The sequence below is a fragment of the Urocampus carinirostris genome, chromosome 14 (genome assembly GCF_059441175.1).
Source record: "Urocampus carinirostris isolate Australia breed hairy pipefish chromosome 14, RoL_Ucar_1.0, whole genome shotgun sequence".
Lineage (NCBI taxonomy): Eukaryota > Metazoa > Chordata > Actinopteri > Syngnathiformes > Syngnathidae > Urocampus > Urocampus carinirostris.
In genome coordinates, this window is record NC_142362.1 from 3,739,478 (window position 1) to 3,753,339 (window position 13,862).

Consider the following 13,862-nt stretch of genomic DNA (forward strand, 5'->3'; position numbering starts at 1 on the left):
GTGCAGCTAATGAGATAAGATAAGATACCCTAAGTCACAGGTGTCAAACTGCCGGCCCGCGGGCCAAATCAGGCCCGCTAAGGGATTGTATCCGGCCCGCGAGACAACGCTGAGGGAAGCGCAAGAGAAAAACGAGCTGCAGGTTGAAATATGTCCACTTGATGTTGCCAAAGCCAGGGGCCTCTCACAAACGCTGTACTTGTATTTCTTTTTTTCTCTCTCTCTCTCTTTCACTCTATCTCTCGTCCTAACTTTTTCTCTCACCTTCTATCTTTTGCTCTTTCACTCGCTCTTTCACTCTTTTTCTTTCTTTGTTCCTCTTCTTCCCTTTTTCTCTCTGTGTCTTTTTACTTTCTTTGGCTCTCTCTTTTTTTCCTTTTCTCTCTCTCTCTTGCATCCCCCTCTTTCTCCCCTTCTCTTTCTCTCTTTCTATTTCTGTTTGGATTTCTTTTTCTCTCTCTTTCTTTCCCCCTCTTTCACAATTTAGTTTTTGTCTTTTGTTTCTCATATCGCTCTCTCTTTTTTACCTCTCTCTCTCTCTTTCTTTCTCCCTTTCTCTTTTTTATTTGTCCCACCCTCTCTCTTTTTCCTCTCCCTCTCTTTCTCTTATTTCATTCTCTCTTTTTTCTTTCTCCTCAATCCACTAATCTTTCTTTCTTTGTTTTCTTTATTTCTTTCCTTCTTTTTCCCATCTTTCCTTTTCTTTCTTTCTTTCTCTCTTTCTCTTTCTTTCTCCATTTCCTTCTCTCTTTCTTTCTTTCTTTGTTTCTTTCTGTCGATCTCTCCATTTCATTCTTCCTTCCTCATTAGTCCGGCCCCTGAGAGAATGTTCTATCTCGTGGCCCCCGAGTTAAAATGAGTTTGACACCCCTGCCCTAAGTGATATTACACGATCCGGTGTTCGCTGGACGCGGGAAGCAAGTCGCTCCGAACGCGGAAGTGGATCTTCCGTAGCGAGCGATGGCGCCATCAGGGACGGAAAAAAACGGGCCGGTTGCCGGGACTGGGAGAGCAAGGCGTGGTCGGGGTCGGAAGCGAGCCGTAAGCCAGAACGGGAGAGTAGACGTAGTCAGGGACAAAAAGAGGTTGTAACCCGGGACGGGAGAACAGACGTGGTCAGGATCAAAACAGGTCGAAGCCGGAGACAGAACGGGAAAGGTGGCAGTCAGGGTCGAAAAGGCTTGCCTCGTATACACAGAGGTTCGCAGACGGACTGACAACAGGGGATTGACAGGATAGGGTTCAAATAGTGACAGGGAGCCAATCAGAACCCGCGGGGGTTGGCGACAAATGAGCGGGCACAGCTGAGTCACATCAGTAATCATGACACCTGGGGCATCAAGATATGGCTCAGAGCGCCCTCTGCCGGGTCAAAGGGGTACTACAAGCATGTGCTCTTATTTGCATTGAATAGACGCACTAACCATTGATCTAAGTCACAGGTGTCAAACAGGCGGCCCGCGGGCCAGATCAGGCCCGCTAGGGGATTGGATCCGGCCCGCGAGACAACGCTCAGAGAAGCGCAAGAGAAAGAAAGCTGTAGGTTGAAATAGGTCCACTTGATGGTGCCTCTCACAAACGCGGTACTTATATTTCTCTCTCTTTAATCTCTCTTTCTCTCTCTCTCTTCCTCCATTTTTCTCTCACTCTCTCTCTTTCTCTTTCTTTGTTCCTTTTTGTCTCTTTCTCTCTCTCTGTCTTTTTTTCTTCTTTTGCTCTCCATTTTTTCATTTACATTGTTTCTCTCTCTCTCTTGCTTTCCCCTTTTATCTTTCCCCTTTCTTTCTTGCTCTCCTTCTCTCCTCTTTCACTCTTTCTATTTCTCTTTGGATTTCATTCTTTCTCTTTCTTTCCCCCTCTCTCACTATTTCTGTGTTTATCTCTTGTTTCTCACGCTCTCTCTCTCTCTCTGAATCTCTTTCTCTTTTTTGTCCCACCCTCTCCATCTCTCTCTCTTTCACTCTCTCTGTCTCTTTTTCTCTTTCTTTGTTCCTTTTTGTCTCTTTCTATGTCTTTTTTTTCTTCTTTTGATCTCCATTTTTTCCTTTACATTCTTTCCCTCTCTGTCTTGCTTTCCCCTTTCTTTCTCTCCTTCTCTCCTCTTTTTCTCTCTTTCTATTTCTCTTTGGATTTCATTCTTTCTCTTTCTTTCCCCCTCTCTCACAATTTCTGTTTTTATCTCTTGTTTCTCACGCGCTCTCTCTTTTTCTCTCAGTCTTTCTTTCTCTTTTTTGTTCCACCCTCTTTATCCCTCTCTCTTTCACTCTCTCTGTCTCTTTTTCTCTTTCTTTGTTCCTTTTTGTCTCTGTCAGTCTTTTTTTCTTCTTTTGCTCTCTCTTCATTTTTTCCTTTACATTCTTTCTCTCTCTCTCTCTCTCTTGCTTTCTCCTTTCTTTCTTTCTCTCTGTCTCTCTTCTCTCCTCTTTTTCTCTCTTTCTATTTCTCTTTGGATTTCATTCTTTCTCTTTCTTTCCCCCTCTCTCCCTTTTTCTGTTTTTATCTCTTGTTTCTCACGCGCTCGCTCTCTCTCCGTCTCTCTCTTTTTTTGTCCCACCCTCTCTACCTTTCTCGCCCTATCTTTCTCTTATTTCTTTCTCTCTTTTTTCTTCTTTCTCTTTAATTTACTAGTCCGGCCCCCGACAGAATGTTTGTTTTATCGTGTGGCCCCTGAGCATAAATGAGTTTGACACCCCTGATCTAAGTCGTTGCCAACGCTTTTAATGATAGATTTTGATTGGTTTGATTGATTCGTTGTTGCGGCCCTAATGTATATGTGTTTATGGTATAGTAAAGCTTTTCTTGATTGAAGTAACGGGTTTCCTTCCTTGTCTCTTTCAGGGGTCCCTTCAGCGTGGTGAGGAGATGCATCAACAGGGAGACTGGGCAGCAGTTTGCTGTCAAAATTGTAGATGTTGCCCAGTTTACCTCCAGTCCTGGACTCAGCACAGAAGGTAAGATTTTTTTTTATCCCATTTTTGGCCCAAACAAAATTGAGCACAACATCTGGATGGACTTGTTGCTTCTTCTTTGTTGGATCACATCTGGATTATCTATTTGTTCATTTCACAGGAGATTCAATGCCAATGTTTGTGTTTTCAAGTATTGAAGAGTGCTTGAATTTTGAGTGAAGTGCTTGGAAATGATTGAAATTGTTGCCGTGTTTCTCAACGAGTCTGCTTAGAAACGACACTGAAACTGCTCACTGCCCACTGCCCGGAGATGGCTGGGATGGAGAAAAGTGAACGTACTGTTGTCACTTTAAGCATCGACACACACAAAAAATGTTTTTAAGGGACAGGGTGTAATATTTGGTTTCTCTTAGGTACAAAAAAACTTATTCAGCAAAAAAAATAAAACAATGGTTTGAATACTAGGCAAAAATACATGAACCATCATACCAATGTTATTTTTTAATCAAAAAAAAAATCATCGGTGGATAATTTTGTATTTATTTACACAGTGGAATCCACACTTGGGCCGCCGCTATGTTTGTATCCGCAGATGATTCACCTAAACCAGTGGTGTCGAACTCAATTTACCTCGGGGGCCACAGATAGAACAAACATTATCTCGGGGGCCGGACTAGTAGATTAGAGAGAAAGAAAGAGAAAGAAATAAGACAAAGCGAAGGAGAGAAAAAGAGGGTGGGACAAAGAAAGAGAGAAAGGGAGAGAGAGAGAGAGAAAGAGGAAAAAAAGAGAGAGAACGTGAAACGTGAAAAACAAGAGATAAAGACAAATAATGAAAGAGGGGGAAAGAAAGAAAGAAAGCTATCCAAAGAGAAATAGAAAGAGAAGAGGGGAGAAAAAAAAGGAGAGAGAGAATGGGAGAAGGTGAGAATGGGAAAGCAAGAGAGAGAAAGAGACAAGAGAGAGAAGGAAAAATGAGAGAGCAAAAATAAAGAGAGAGAGAGCAAAATAAGGTAAAAAGACAAAGAGAGAAAGAGACAAAGAGAAACAATTAAAGAGAAAAAGAGAGACACAGAAAGTGAAAGAGAGAGACAGCGAGAGAGAAAAAGGGAGGGGAAAAAAGAGCGAGATAGAGGGAGAGAGAGAGAGAGAGAGAGATACAAGTACAGTGTCTTTGTTCGAGGCACCTGGCTTTGGCAACATCAAATGGACATGTTTCAACCTGCAGCTGGTTTTTCTCTTGCGCTTCTCCGGATTCAATCCCTTAGCGGGCCTGATCTGGCCCCCGGGCCGCATGTTTGACACCCCTGACCTAAACAGACTGAGTACACAGACTCGCAAATAATTACACAAACTCTTAATTTATTGTTGATTGGATTGACAAAGATCATTTGATGATCTGATTAAATCAATAAATAAGACATTGCTACTGTTACTTAGTACTTGAGAAGTCGTTTTTTTGACTTTTTTTTAACTTTTCAAATCCAGCTCCAGACTTCCTGTGCGGAGTTTGTATGTTCTCCCCGTGCTTGCATGGGTTTCCTCCAGGCACTCCGGTTTCCTCCCATGTTCCAAAAACATGCATTTCAGGTGAATTGGTCGGTCCAAATTGTCCCTAGGTGTGAATGAGCGAATGAGTTGTCTGTCCCTGTGTGCCCTGCGATTGGCTGGCAACCAGTTCAGGGTGTCCCCTGCCCACTGCCCGGAGATGGCTGGGATGGGCTCCAGCCCCCCCGCGACCCTAATGAGGATAAGCGGTGTAGCTGATGAGATGAGATGAGATTATTTGGATGACTTGTTGTGCCTTCTACTTGAGCCATATGATTCTGAAGTAACAGTAATTTTACCTGAGTAATTTTCGGGGCTACTCTGCCCACCTCTGCGTACATTTCCGTTACATAAAAGACCCGTAGAGTCGGTCTTTGGGATTTTCGGCGAGCTGCAAGCTCACAAGATTTAAAAAGCCGTAGATCTTAGTGCGATATTGGTATTGGTTATCTCCTGCAGCAATCTGCCGGCGCTGCGATGAGATATGTGATGACTCTAGAGAACGAACGATGGTATTAAAGATTGAAAGGTGTGCTGAAGCATGATAAGAAAAGGATAGGCGTGTACTAGGAGTGGGAATTGATGAGATTTTTACGATTTGGATGACACGTTCACTTTTAGAGGGGAACAGGATATACAATATAGCACACCGCCAAGGGAACCTGTGTTTTATTTACCGTATTTTCCGCACTATAAGGCGCACCGTGTTATAAGGCGCACCTTCAACGAATGATATATTTTGAAACTTTTTCCATACATAAGGCGCACCGCATTATAAGGCGCTATAAGTGCATGCTGGTTTAAGATCAGGTAATTGCGCAGTTTTGTAATTGTAATCCTGTGCAGTCCGTCGAGACATTTTTGTGATTAAGGGCTATGTAAATAAATGTGACTTGACTTGGCTACAGTAGAGGATGTAGTTACGTTATGCAACCATGAGATGGTGCCGCGCTAAAGGGAATGTCAACAAAACAGTCAGATAGGTCAGTCAAACTTTATTAATAGATAACAAACATGCTTTCCACAACTCCATTCACTCCCAAAATGAATAAACAGCTGTTTTATTATTTTCTCTGAGGTAAAGCATTTTCGTGACACATCGTTAACATCTTTGAACAACAGCAAGGCATAACATTTTACTTTTCCTCCATTTAGTCAACACGCAAAAAAAACGTCTGATACTGTTATGGTAAATTAAACGTTAGTGCAATCGCAATATAGTGACACTCGTAATGTGCAAAAACAACAAGTGCAAAACAATAACAATAAAGGAATAACAATAATAACTGTGAAATGTAAAACGTAAACACACACCAAGTAGGACCACCTCTGAATTCTTTAATGTTAAGTTCCCGTGCCAGCGCTGTTGCCCTTATTCGAATAGTTATTGTACTGACACTTCTACTTGCTGCTCTTTGTTTAACAACCCACTGTTCCAGTGTGTCCTCTAACTGTGGCCATCTCGCTTTTATTGCCACGGAAACTTTGTTTAGTCTTCCTTACTTGGCGCAGCTTATCCTCATGCTTCCTCCACTTCCGCACCATCGATTCATTAATGTTGAACTCTCTCCCTGCTGCTCTATTTCCGTGTTCTACTGCGTGACCGATCGCCTTGAGTTTAAACTCTGCATTGTAAGCGTGTCTTTTAAAAGGAGCCATTTCAGGGTCTTTATACAAACGCACAAATAAAAGAGAATCGTTGTTTAATATTTCCCAGTATGCACAGCGCGCTTCTTCTTCTACGCGAAAAATGGAGTCGGGGGCTGCTTCTCTTAGTTGCGAGACCTTGCAATTCAATATTGATCCATATACAAGGCGCACCGGATTATAACGCGCACAGTCAGCTTTTAAAAAAAAAAATCAGATTTTATGTGCGCCTTATAGTGCGGAAAATACGGTACCTGCTTGCAACTGTAATTTTGTCTGAATTTGCGACTGAATTCGCAAAATCGAGCCCTGAACATTGATAGTGAATAGCAAATGTTGGCTATTTGGTTTTGTTTTGAACGTCTTTTCACATTAGGATATGTTAAATTAACCCACAATCAGGAACTACAAAGAAGAAACTTAGATAAATACTGTCACAAATTTGATGACATTTCAAGAAAATATCTTCTTTTTTTAATCTTACAGTTTTTCTTCAAAACTATGGGTTAAGAATTCCAGCCAGACTCGACCTGGGCCATTGGGTATTAAAGTCCGACTTAGCCCGAGCCTGACCAATGAATGAATGAAAACTTTATTCGAACATTAAAATAAAAACAAAACAAAAACAATAACTCAACAACAAAATAATATTACATAATATGTTTGAAAAGGGGTAGTCAGGAGCAAATGGTTATATTTAATGTTCCCTGTAATTTTCCAGAAGTCTGAGCGTTCAAACAAAGTCGGTGAGCAATGCTTGAAACAACACTGAGCAACGGCAATCCCAAGTGTGGCAACTAAATCATTATCAAACATGTCCAAAACTTGACATCACGTTACATTTTGCTGAGTTTCCGGCAATGCAAAATTATTTTTCTCTTTTGAATGAATTGACTCTTGTACGATGGCCTACAAACGTCATTTGTTTTTACAATTCTTTCACAAGATATCCATTTCTTTTTATTTCCTATATTTTAAAAAGACTACAAGTTTAAAAGGGGAAACCTCTTTTTATTTTGTCGCATGATACTAACATTTTTGGGGGATTATTGAGTCGGTTGCAAGAAACAGGACTGTACTTAATCACATTTTTAGTGGAAGTACAATGTTGGCAACAAGATTGACTTGATATCATTGGAAATGATTTGAATGCAACACAAACTTTTTCTTCTTCTTTCCGTGTTTTCTTTCTACTTTTTTTTAAATGTTCCTTTTAAAAAAATCTCATTGTGTTTATTTTTTCCGAGCTTTTTGTTCTCTATTTACTTGTTTCCCACATTTCTTTCTTTTCTTTTTTTCTGGCTTTTTTCTAAATGTTTCCTTCTTTTTTTCTCTTCCTTTTGTTTCTTTTTTTCTCAGCTTTTCACTACTTTTTCATTTTGGTATTTTTTTTGTTCTATTCCCCCATTCTTTTAAGTCATTTTGTGCATAATTTTACAGAATATTTGGTCATGTTGGGATTAAAGAAGCAAAAACAACCCGAAGAGCCGTTTAGGACCCGAAAGAGCCGGTTCCTTTTAGTGAGCCGAGCCGAAGAAGCCGGTTCTCGACAAACTCTACTGACTTTACCTTTCAACTTCGTTCTACATTGACTTCAAAATACCGCATTTAGGACACAACGTCAGGGGAACCCGTATACTTTTACCTTCATGCACTGTAACTTTGACTTAAGTCGCTTCTTAAATAGTAATTTTAAGCCCTGATTTTTGTGCGCTGGCTCGATTTTCTTGTGCACTGAGATTGTGCGAGCAGTGCGCAATTGAGTTATTGATGATTCTCTTCATCTCTGTATTCCGCCAGGAATATTTTTTTGTATTTGAATTTGAACAATTGAATAGTTGGACATTGTTTGATCTCGTCTTGCAAACCGTTCCAAAGTTTGACTCCACCCACAGACACACACATACTTTTCCTGGTGTTTCTCACCTTTGGGATCATAAATTCACCACAGCCCCTTAAGTTATCATTTCCTTCTTTCCGAATGAATAATTTAAATAGATTTAAGGGATCAAGCCGGACGAAAACCCAAATTTTCTACATTTTATTTGTGAGGACTTGGGAGGAGGAGTTGTGTTTTTTGCCCGACTCCGCCTGAATTTCAGGTCGACTCGTACTTATTATGTTTGTAGTATTGATCTTTGTCACTACACCCTGCCAATGAGAGCGCTACGGCCCCCTAGAGTATTGGGGGCGCAATTGCAATTTATTCTTGCACAGAAAAAAATTCCCCAAGGTCACACAGCCCCACTATTTGAGAACCACTGCCTCCGAGTGAGGGAAGTGGGTTAAAGCGGTTGTGCCTCGCCTGGCAATGAATTGACCATGGCGCGCACACACAGACACACCAACACAAGACAGCGTCTCCCAAGCATGTCCAGAGGTCCGTCTGACGAATAGGTCAGCTCTCCAAGGGAACGAGAGAGCAAAGCAAGCTAGGGAATGAGCAAAATCCATCATGTGTTGCCGCCCGCCCGCTTCCTCTTCTATCCCGATTCCCCAATCCTTTCACTTGTCCAGCCCGCTTCCTCCCTTCCCCGCGGGCCTTTCTTTTATTTCCACTCACATTGTGTCCTCTTCACCTCCCCTCGTCCGTCTTTTTTTTCTCCGGAATTGCAGATGATGCGGCGTGTGTTAGTGTGTCCGCTCTTATTGTGACATCTTGTCCGAATCTTCTGCACGAGCTGTGAAGAGGCACAGTCATACAGTGCCGTGAAACGGCATTTGCCTCTTCACGATTTCTATGTTGTTTGCATATGTTTATTACTCACACAGGTTTTTTTTTTAGATCATCCAACCAATTTTATTATCAACAAAATGCAGTTTTGAAACACACAACATTCTAGTTGTTAGGTTCTGATTGTCCCAAAGGTGAGAAGCACCAGGAAAAGTATGTGTGTGTCTGTGTGCGGAGTCAAACTTTGGAACAATTTACAAGACAAGATTGAACAATGTCCAATTATTCACTTGTTCAAATTTAAATACAAAAAAACATTACTGGCGGAATACAGAGATGAAGAAAATGGGTTATACGAGAGTAGGGAATAGTGCGTCTGGAACTATGGTTAACTTTGTTGTTATTGTTGCTATTGCTATATCATAACTGTTATCATCAATATTATTATTATTTTTGTCATTATCATTGGTGTAATTGATAGGGAAGCTGAAGGGGTAGGGAAAAAAAGCATCTGCTTCTGACTACCCCTTTTTGAACATATTAGCGTAAATTCCGGAGCATAGACCGCACCTGATTGTAAGCCGCACCCACCACATTTTAAGAGGATAACCGCTTTTGTACTCACACAAGCCGCACCTGTACATAAGCCGCATTAAAACATGTATCACAATCACAGAATTAGCCAAACCCGACTTTGAGTCCCGTGATTGTAACTGAATATAAAGTACACAGCCTAAAAACCAAAGCCGGCAAAATGAATGGAAAATGATACCGGTACTTAAGGTTTGATGCAGACCTGCAGAGTCCGGGTCCTGTTGAAAATGATCCAAGGAAAAAAAAATGTATATTTCCAAAGGTAAGGGTGGGAAAAATATATATCCACTATTGTCCGCTGCGTCCACAAACACGTCTCACCTTTACTCCACTTCCCATCAGCCCCTGTGCTTTTCGCCCCTTCTTTTTGATTCGTCCGTGGAAAACATATCAAAATAAGTCTCTAACATAAATACATTACAAAAATATACAGTTGCAAATACATATTATACATGGTTACACATATTTACGAAGAAAGACGGTACACCGAGAGAGTTTTCAAAGCTTTAATAATAATATTATAACTTTCATCCCAAACCGTGCCTGTGAAGGGTAGCAAAACGCTACTAGCAACACGCTCGCAACACAGGTAACAGGTCTGGTAAAAAAATATATGGTACGTGTAGAAATCACTGTAAACCGTCCTTATCTTCCTTAAATACTTTTTCACAGTACTATTTGACATCATGGATTGAATCAGCAGCATTTTATCGCCAATCAGACATGGAAATCCATCTCCCCGATTAATTTACCGCAAGCTCGCGTCCATTTATCTCCTTTTTACAGCTTTCCATTTGCAGCGCACGCCCATTGTCAGAATATTGATTTGTTTCAGAAGCTCAAATTCCTTTTTCCCCGCATGCATTCATCTCCTTCAGTGCAACACTCTCGTTTTAGTGAATGAAGACAAAGGAGGAGGAAAGGAGTACCGTATTTTCCGCACTATAGGGCGCACCGGTTTATAGGGCGCACCCCCAAAAAATGGTTTTTGGTCCTATATCTTCCATAGATAAGGCGCATTGGGTTATAAGGCGCTACAATGGGAAGCAAATACGTGTCATAGACACGTGCGGATGCGGTGTCCGTACGATGTCACTCAAATGCATCGTTTCAAATATCATTCGGAAGGTTAAAGTCTTGGGATTCAAGAAATGCCAACCATTCCTTAGTTTCTATTTTCTTTTTCGCTCGCAACTTTACTGTGCATATGACAATAAACACTTGGAATTGAGTTGAATTCACTCAACTCATCACAGCAACAACAAGATCGTTCTAAAACAAGATACTGGGAAAATATAAAGCCGCATAGCTCACCTAAGTTCTCACGTTCAATAATGATACGCAATCATGGTCTTCTTACAACCGTGAGTGTAGTAAATCCAGGAGAGTAAAATATTTACAAATACAGACTAATGAAACATGTTTCTTTATGTCGTTGTTTAGCAAGCTTGCTATTCAGTCATCTTTTTCGGCCAATTGCAGGGTTTGTTTTGGGCCTCTAGCCTATCCGAGGCTCCGAATAACTTCAGCCAATAGCGATCGATTTAACGGATGATTGACACGTCTTTTTCGGCCAATTGCAGGGTTTGTTTTGGCCCTCTAGCCAATCCGAGGCTCCGAAAAACTTTAGCCAATAGCGATCGATTCAAATGATGATTGACACATTGGTTAGCCAATGAAACGACGGTATATAAACCGCGGACTACTCCACGTTCGGGGGAAAATCGAGTCGGCGGCTGTTGCGTAAGTTGCGAGACCTTGCGACTTAATATTGATCCATATATAAGGCGCACTGTATTATAAGGCGCATGGTCAGCTTTTGAAAAAAATTAAGACTTTAGGTGCGCCTTATAGTGCGGAAAATACGGTAACTTGTCAGTGTACATTCTGTTTTATTGCGGAAGAACGTTTTAATGTTGCTAATGTGGGAAACTTGTCAGTTTTTGTTCACCTCAGCATATTCATTTCCTACCTTCATTAAGCTTACTCGCCATTAGGAGCAAATTAAAGTACAGGCCTTAGGTCCAAGGGAGCCTCCAAAGCACCGGTGTGTCTTTCAACATGTCGAAAAACGTTATTGCTCATTTTATGGCGCAATGATTGTAAAGCACATGTATAAGTGTGCCACTACGGGAAATAGCGACTGGGAATTAAGGGCTATCGTTTTGATGTCCAGTCCCTCGGCCTCTGTAAAAGTATGCTAGCATTCATTTACTTTGCTAATGAAGATAATTTGCTCGGGCTTTTAACAGTTCAGGGAGCTGAGTGTGGCAAAAACCCAAGCACATCCATTATCTCCTGCACAATCAGCACTCATGTAGTGGATGCAGGGTTTGCACGGGTGCTTGAAATCCTTGAAAATACTTTTACCGTAAATTCCGGACTATAAGCCGCTACTTTTTTCCCCAAACGTTCAACCCTGCGGCTTATTCAGTGATGCGGCCAATTGATGTCATTTTTCTAACAGCCGCCAGCGGCGCTCGGGTACAAAAGGTAAGATTTAGACCGGTGGAATATATGCGCCGAGGAAGACTGCAATAACATACCCTCATCATGCAAATTGCAAAAAGAAAGGCACATGACGCAGCTTTCAAGCTAAATGCAATCGAGCAGTCCGATAAAGAAGGAAACAGAGCTACTGCACGTAAATTTTACTTTGCGAGCGTGTTGCTAGCGTGTTTTTGAATAAGGTAGCGTGGGACGACGTCTATATGACTCTATGAGTCTCTTTCCCATACTGGGGAAGATGACTTTGATGACGTCAGTTATAAGGAGGAAGATGAGGACGGTTTACCGTGGTTTCTACAAGTACGGTGTTTTTTTACCAGACCTGTTACCTGTGTTGCGAGCGTGTTGCTAGTAGGGTTTTGCTACCCTTCACAGGCACGGTTTGGGATGAAAGTTAAAATATTATAATTAACGCTTTGAAAACTCTCTCGGTGTACGGTCTTTCTTTGTAAATATGTGTAAGTGATGTATAATATGTATTTGCACCTATATATTTTTGTAATGTATTTATTGGCTCGCTACAGTTTAACTGACTAACTTTCCCCTACTGGGGAAGACGACTTTGAAGACGTCGTTATACGGAGGAAGATGAGGACGGTATACCGTGATTTCTACGAGTACGGTATGATTTTTTAACAGACCCGTTTGCTGTGTTGCGAGCGTGTTGCTAGTAGCGTTTTGCTACCCTTCACAGGCACGGTTTGGGATGAAAGTTATAATATTATTATTAAAGCTTTGAAAACTCTCTCGGTGTACCGTCTTCCTTTGTAAATATGTGTAACCCATGTATAATATGTATTTGCAACTGTATATTTTTGTAGTGTATTTATTCGTATTTTTTTTAGACACTTATTCTGATATGTTTTGTACGGGCGAATCAAAAAGAAGGGACGAAAACCACGGGGGCTGACGGGAAGTGGAGTAAACGTGAGACGTGTTTGTGGACGCGGCAGACAATATGAAATGAAATGATCTGCATTTATATAGCGCTTTTCAAGTCAATGACTTCCCAAAGCGCTTTACATTGTGCTTCACATTTCCCAATAGCGGCCGTGATCTGTGCAGCCATGTAAGGCGCTAACCTGCTTATTGGGGGTATTGGGGGTTCAGTGTCTTACCCAAGGACTCTTCGGCATGTAACACGGACAAGCCGGGATTCGAACTGGGATCCCTTAATCCTAAAACTATCGCTCTACCTCCTGAGCTACTGCCGCCCAAGTGGATACATATCTTTCCCACCCTTACCTTTGGAAATATACACTTATTTCCTTGGATTACTTTCAACGACCCGGACTCTGCAGGTCTGCTTCAAACGTTAAGTACCGATATCATTAACCGTTCATTTCGCCGGCTGTGTACTTTAATAAAGGACATTCAGTTTCAATCGCGGGGTTGAAAGTCGGGTTTGGGTTAATTTTCTGTTTGTGTTACATTTTTAATGTGGCCGCATGCGGTTTAAATACAGGTGCGGCTTGTGTGGGTACAAAATCGGTTTTCCTCTTAAAATGTGGTGGGTGCGGCTTATAATCAAGTGCGCTCTATAGTCCGGAATTTACGGTACTTTTATGGTGTGTATTTCAAAGATTGAATTTTGGGTGAAGTGCTTTACAATGCTTGAAATTGTTGCCTTGTTTCTTAACGAGTTTGCTTTAAAATGAGACAGACACAGCTCTATAGTGACTTTGCAGTGGATCCCTGAAAAACAAAAGACATATAAAATAAAATATTCACAGATCTACAAAAAATAAATGTCGAGTCAAGTCATGTTTATTTGTGACGTCCTCAATCACACGGAGTCTCAAGGGTCTGCTCAGACCACAGATTATAGCAAACCACAGACTATTATGACACCACCCCCTGATCTAAAACCTACATGAGGGCAAGGGAGAACTCAAAAACCTCAACATGAGGAAAATGGAGAAACCTTGGCCTGAATTGCACAACACAGAATCCCTAAAAATGCATAACAATACAATCTAAAT

General features: G+C 41.3%; 1 protein-coding gene across 15 annotated transcripts in view; it reads left to right on the forward strand.

Moving 5' to 3' along the window:
• Positions 1–13,862, forward strand: part of caska (calcium/calmodulin-dependent serine protein kinase a) — a 194,921-nt gene that overhangs the window by 80,639 nt on the left and 100,420 nt on the right. For all 15 annotated transcript variants that reach the window (XM_088352218.1, XM_088352216.1, XM_088352222.1 and 12 more), the window contains exon 2: positions 2,839–2,951. In XM_088352218.1, the coding sequence (XP_088208344.1) occupies positions 2,839–2,951 (113 nt within the window). The remainder of the gene's footprint in view (positions 1–2,838; positions 2,952–13,862) is intronic.